The following is a 5532-nucleotide window of genomic DNA, read 5'->3' as shown; positions in this document are numbered from 1 at the left end:
GTCTGGCGGCGCCTCATCACCTTGTGCCTCCGCATCTGGCGGCGCATCTTCGTTTGGCGCCTCCTCTGTTTCGTCTGGCGGCGCATCATCATCTTGTGCCTCCGCATCTGGCGGCGGCTCCTCCTCATCTGCCTCATCCTCCTCGTCTGCCTCATCCTCCTTGTCTGCCTCATCCTTCTTATCGCCCGCCTCCTCCCCGTTTGACAGCGCCTCCTCCGTTGCGTTTAGCGCCGCCTCCTCGTCTGGCGCCGCCTCCTCGTCTGGCGCCTCATCTATTTCGTCTGGCGGCGCGTCCATTGCGTCCGCCGGCGGCTCCTCCTCCTCCGCCGGCGGCTCCTCCTCCTCCACTGGCGGCTCCTCCTCCACTGGCGGCTCCTCCTCCGCCGGCGGCTCCTTCTCATCTGCCTCCTCCTCCTCCTCGTTTGGTGGCGCCTTTTCCGCTGTGCTTGGCGGCGCTTCCTCCGTTGCGTTTGCCGGCTCCTCCTCGTTTGCCGGCTCCTCCACCTCTTCCGCCTCCTCCGCCTCCTCCGTCTCGTCTGCTTTGTCATTGTTAAGCGCCTCCTCTGTTTCCTTTGCCTCGTTTGTCTTGCCCTTGTCTGGCGCCTCCTCCGTCTCGTCCGTCGTGTCCTTGTCTTTGCCCGTCGTGCCCTTGTTTGCCGTGTCTTCGTCCGTCTCCTCCACCCGCCTGCGCTTCCCCGGCTGCGACTCCACCATGTCCTGCACTCCGCCAGTGTCGTCCGTAGGCCCCCTTTTCTCGGCGCTGCCAGCTCTGCCGCTGCTGCCCTCGCCTGCCACATCCTGCTGTTCCCCCTCAATTTTCTCGATTTCAGACAACCACCCAATCAACCCTGCCCTGCTGCTGGTCGGCTATAGCTTTGTGCTTCTCGTAGCCCCACTCCCTGGCCTCCTCCTGTTCCCGCGCGGTCCTGGCGAGCGGGAAGAGCGTAAACTCCTCGAAGGCGAGATACTCGACAAACGTAGTCCACTGGTCCTGCGCTTTGGGGTCCGGCAGCAGCTTCAGGGGCCGCCGGGGAACGAACCCTTGGGGAAGCCATGACCTCACGTCCTCGGTGTGCCTTTCGACGTCTTCTTCGGCCTCGCCGCAGTCGTGATACTCCCGCTCCCATCTCTTGCGCGCATCTTCTTCGAAGCTCGGGCTAGCCACGCTTTCGCGGCCCTTGGCCGTCATGAGGAGGTCGCGCTTGTACGTGCCGAGATATTCCTCAAACCCGGGCTTCCTGCGTCTTCCGTGCAGCTGCCATTCGCGAAAGTCCTTCCACCGGTCCCATTGTCTTGAAAGGGCGCGCCACTTATCGGGACCCGCTACGAAGTCATCGTCATCTACGCTCCACGGCCACAGCAGTTCGGCGTACGCGTCCGGGTCCATTCTGATACCCCACAGGAGGTCGGCGTCGAACAGCGGCCGGCCGTTGTCGTCGAGGAGCGCCTGGTAGCACTTGGTATCGTAGCCGCAGGGATTGTACACGATGGGATTTGATTCGGGAATCGGGGAGTTCATCTGTATCGGGCGATGCTGCGACACCGGACGATCGTCTGGTTCAAGTGGGATTCCCTCCAGCCGCCAGGAGAGGTTACTTGCGTCAACCGGTCGTGAAAAACCGCATGCGTGGCTGATTACGGGAGAATGCATGACTTCCTTGTTCTGACCTGCGTGGGAGGTTGTCGAGGACTTGAGGCTGTGGAGCTGGCGGGAGACGGGTAGGTTTTTTTTTTCATGGAATACAGAATAATCACACAGAAGCCGAACCCCAAGCCACCCCTGCGATGACTTATAGGGGAACAGGCGGGGGTGGCGGGTACGTGCCTCTATCTCTCTGTAAAGATGCCCAGCCTCACTGGAATGCCGCCTCAGTTACAATTCCGTTTCTTCCATGCATGCCGTTTGCATCCCATCACAGTTGCTCCCATTCCACACAGCCACCGGTTGTGGTTAGCCACTCCCACACAGTCCTATTCCTCCCTACGCCGCTTGCTTCCCCCAGCCGACAACCCCCGAGGGCTCTCAGAACCAGGGCCCCTATGAAAAATGAAAAATGATGACTGCGTTAGTTTCCATGTCCATAGATGAAAGGTGGATAGTGGAAATGGCACTTACGTGCTGGTGGACCTGGGTCTCTTGGCCGAGCGCGTCGCACTAGCCTCTTCATCGAGAAGCGCCTCCCGGCTTGGGGCACCCGACGGCCCATCTTCTCGCTCCCGCGGCTCGACAGTGGTGTTCCGAACGGTGTTGCCGCCACTGCTGATGCAGTTCGAGCCAGAATCCCAGTTCGAGACACCCCCGACGCTGGATTCGTAAAATCCGCTGCCCTGAGGATCGTGGAGCCATTCCAGCATCTGCTGTACACCTACATTTGCATAGGGCGGGGCTTCCGTCTCGGAAGGCGAGGCTGCCGTCTCGGGGGGCGGGGCTGCCGTCTCGGCTGCCTTCTCGGCTGCCGTCTCGGCTGCCGTCTCGGAAGGAGAGGCTGCCGTCTCGGGGGGCGGGACTGCCGTCGAGGCTGCCGTCTCGGGGGGCGGGGCCCTGTGGGAGCGGTTCTCTTCTCCTCGATCGCTACCGCTTTCGGGAGCGATATTGCTGTCCGGCCAGAGTTTGAGGGCCTCCTCGTGGCACTTCTTCGCCGTCTTTCGGTCATCTGTGTCGAGGCAGAGCATCCAGTCCAGAACGAACGATAGCAAATCCTTTCGTCGGCCTTGCAGATGATTCTGCCCATGTTTCTCTCCCGCCCACTCGCGGATCCTCCTGCACCAACGCACTCCGCTGCTCTCCTGCTTGGGGAGTTTACATAGGAGCTCGACGAGAACAACCCCCAGGGACCAGATGTCCACAAGAGCTGTATAACGCTTCTTCTTGAAGGTGCGTACCTCATGTACCTCAGGGGCCAGGTAGCGGTCTGTGCCCAAGACGGATCCACGCTCAGCTCCCTCGTTTGACAAGCCAAAGTCTGCGAGCTTGATGAATAGCTCGTCTTTGCGGCGGTGCAAGATCAGGATGTTGTCAGGCTTGATGTCTCTATGCATGATGCAGCCTGGCGAGTGCGAGTGCAAGTAGGCCAGGGCGTCCAAAGACTGCAGAAGCATCTGCTCGCATTCACGCTCGGTGAATGCTGTTTCGCCGTGAGAACTGAGGTGGTCGCGGATGGAGCCCCCGGGCATGTATTCCAGATCCAGCCACGGCAACGGCTCCAGACTCCAGCGTTTCAACGACACAATGTGCTTCTGTGAACGAAAGGTTAGCGATCTGCAGCAGGTTAAGGGTGATGAGAGATAAATGGGGCACAAACGTGGCGGATCTTCTTCATGATGCCAATCTCCTGCTTCCACAGACGAACAAGAGTAGCAAGATCAAGGCCTGGGGCTTTTTTCATTTCCTTGCGCGCATACTCCGTGCCGGTCCTGACGTCCCAGACGTGGTAGACTTCCCCAAAGTTACCCGCGCCCAATATCTTTCGTATTGTCACTTCCACTCCGGGGGCAGGGGCAGGGGACACTGCTGGGGCATCCAGCTGGGGGACTGTGGGGACGATGGAGGACAGGTCGAAGGAACCGCTACTATAATCGGGGCTGTCCATCGCACGCGTCGTACCGATGCGGAATTTGTCCACTCTGTCCCGGTAGGACTCGGACCTGTAATCGTGTCGAGGTATGATGAGTCGGAACTGCACCATTTTAGTCACCCTGACGTCGACCTCGTCTACTTTCTGTAGAAACTGGGGACCTCCCACGACCCAGCCGAAGTCCCGCCATGGACCCAGTTTTTGCTTGTCATAGATGACGGTGGTGCCGTCCGTGGACCCTAGGTCTTGGATGACAAGGCGGTGGCTGTCGTCGAAGGTCAGCGCAAAATGACGTCTGCTGATGTTGGGAACCTGGAACTCGACGTCTTTGGAGCTGCCGACCCTGAGGCCATGGCGGGTCTTGAGGATGCTGTCGAAGGTCACCCGTATACAAGGCTCCCAGTCCAGATCGCTGTCCTTGTCACCTCCCCTTCCCGCCGTCTGCTGTAGCTCCTGCCTTGTGGGGATTCCCGCAGGGCCCGGTTGCGGCGTCTGGCGCCTTGGGCGCAGGTACAGCGGGCTCGCCTTCTTAAGCGCTTCGATGCTTTGCTTAGCGCCGTAATATCCCTGGGTACCTATAGCTGGGAAGAAATAAGCTGCGACATTGCCATCGTCGGGGTCATGGTTGCCCCGGTCATCCATATCGTGATAGTATCGATAAAGAGTAATGAGTGCGTGATGGCCGTAAGCGACAAGGAAGGTCTGGGGAACTGAAAGCGGCTGTGAGTGTCGGGAGTTTCGCTGGCTATTGGGAAGAGTCAAGTAGTTGGTTTGCTAAGAGTCTGCCTGGTTCTTTGGTATTGCAAACACCCCACCCGCTTTCACCTTGCAGGATCCACAGCCCATTCGGGAATAGAATCGAGGAAACAGGAATAGAAATGAACAGGAGTGGAAACACCGACACCTTCCAAAGACTGTAGAGGCTGCGATCTGATAACGGTTTCCTAATTTGGCTTGCTATTAGTACATAGCTTCCCCGAAAAAAATCACAGCCAAAGGCATGTCTTTTTTCACTTGTTTCCACTTCGACAATACCTTATTTAATACTGAAACCTGCACGACGCGTTTCCGGCGCGACAAGATGATCCATCAATATTGTTGAGCCCAGCTGGTGGGCGCGTGCCTGACGGGAAAGCGAGGAGGAGCACGCGAATGCAGCCCCACAGCGCTCAGCGATCACGGGATCGCTGGGCTATGTCCAGGATCCACCTGCTGCATCTCTCTTCCTCTCTCTCCCGTGCGCAAATGTACGGTTTTACCTCCCCACCGAGACGACTGTCAAACACAAACATTCCCCGAGCCTACGAACAACAGGAGTATCAAGCTCCTACCAACAAATGTAACATTTACAACCCTTGCACGTGTGTACAGGTTCACAAAGGGGAAAGCAAAACCCACGGCACCAACAGGTCCGATCCCTGGGACCTGTACCATGAATTCCTGACGGAGCTGTGGCGCCGCGAATGAGCCCTCGGGGCGCGCATAAAAACTCGCCGGGCGTTGCCACGAGGGCGAGCCGGTCTCCATGTTGGTTTCGGGCACTGGTGGTTTCGAGTATGAGTCACCGGGTTGTCGCATGTTCGATAGGAGCACGAACTTGGCGGACCTGGGCGGTTGCCTCCCAAGCGAGACCGGATGCCGCGGCGGCGGCAATGGTGACAATGGTGACATGGGCCGAGCAGGTGCTCGCTGGGCGAACACATCTTTTGGCCCGAGCCAGATGGCGAGACTATGTACCATCCGTGTGGTCGTCAAGTAGAGGTGGGAGGCTCTCTCGATGCTTCGACGGAGGGAGATGCCCGCGTAGAAGGGATGTCATAGACCATGGGATGCCCGCAATGGCGGGTGCTCACAAGGGGAATGGCCCGGCCCGGCGTCATGATACACGGTGCCGGCTAGGCAGAGAAACGAGCCGGCGCGATGTTCAACCCCGAGGAGGGAGGCTCATTTCAGCGAC

The 5532-nt window shown here is 58.8% G+C and overlaps 3 protein-coding genes across 3 annotated transcripts in view; all 3 read right to left on the bottom strand.

Moving 5' to 3' along the window:
* Positions 1–714, bottom strand: part of GGTG_04631 (hypothetical protein) — a gene marked incomplete at its 5' end in the record, with an annotated part of 1720 nt that extends 1006 nt beyond the window's left edge. The window contains one exon of the mRNA XM_009222427.1: positions 21–714. Within this exon, the coding sequence (XP_009220691.1) occupies positions 21–714 (694 nt within the window). The remainder of the gene's footprint in view (positions 1–20) is intronic.
* A 112-nt stretch (positions 715–826) lies between these two features.
* GGTG_04630 (hypothetical protein) lies at positions 827–1519 on the bottom strand (the record flags this gene model as incomplete). The annotated part of the gene is made up of 1 exon (XM_009222426.1): positions 827–1519. The coding sequence occupies one exon, from the start codon at positions 1517–1519 to the stop codon at positions 827–829; it is 693 nt and encodes a 230-aa protein (XP_009220690.1).
* A 277-nt stretch (positions 1520–1796) lies between these two features.
* GGTG_04629 (serine/threonine protein kinase) lies at positions 1797–4222 on the bottom strand. Its single transcript, XM_009222425.1, has 3 exons — positions 3303–4222; positions 2117–3237; positions 1797–2038 (listed from the first exon to the last, which is right to left on the bottom strand). The coding sequence occupies exons 1-3, from the start codon at positions 4215–4217 to the stop codon at positions 1972–1974; spliced, it is 2103 nt and encodes a 700-aa protein (XP_009220689.1). The 5' UTR covers positions 4218–4222; the 3' UTR covers positions 1797–1971.
* Between the last annotated feature and the right edge of the window lie 1310 nt (positions 4223–5532).

Source organism: Gaeumannomyces tritici (genome assembly GCF_000145635.1).
Source record: "Gaeumannomyces tritici R3-111a-1 unplaced genomic scaffold supercont2.2, whole genome shotgun sequence".
Taxonomy (NCBI): Eukaryota; Fungi; Ascomycota; class Sordariomycetes; order Magnaporthales; family Magnaporthaceae; genus Gaeumannomyces; species Gaeumannomyces tritici.
This window is presented reverse-complemented; position numbering and strand designations above follow the sequence as displayed.

Bases quoted from the DNA above. Each gene is read 5' to 3' on its own strand.
- GGTG_04629 (XM_009222425.1), bottom strand. From the start codon at position 4,217: ATGGATGACCGGGGCAACCATGACCCCGACGATGGCAATGTCGCAGCT. The intron at 3,238-3,302 runs GTTTGTGCCCCA...TTTCGTTCACAG, and splicing joins TCATGAAGAAGATCCGCCAC to AAGCACATTGTGTCGTTGAA. The intron at 2,039-2,116 runs GTAAGTGCCATT...CATTTTTCATAG, and splicing joins AGACCCAGGTCCACCAGCAC to GGGCCCTGGTTCTGAGAGCC.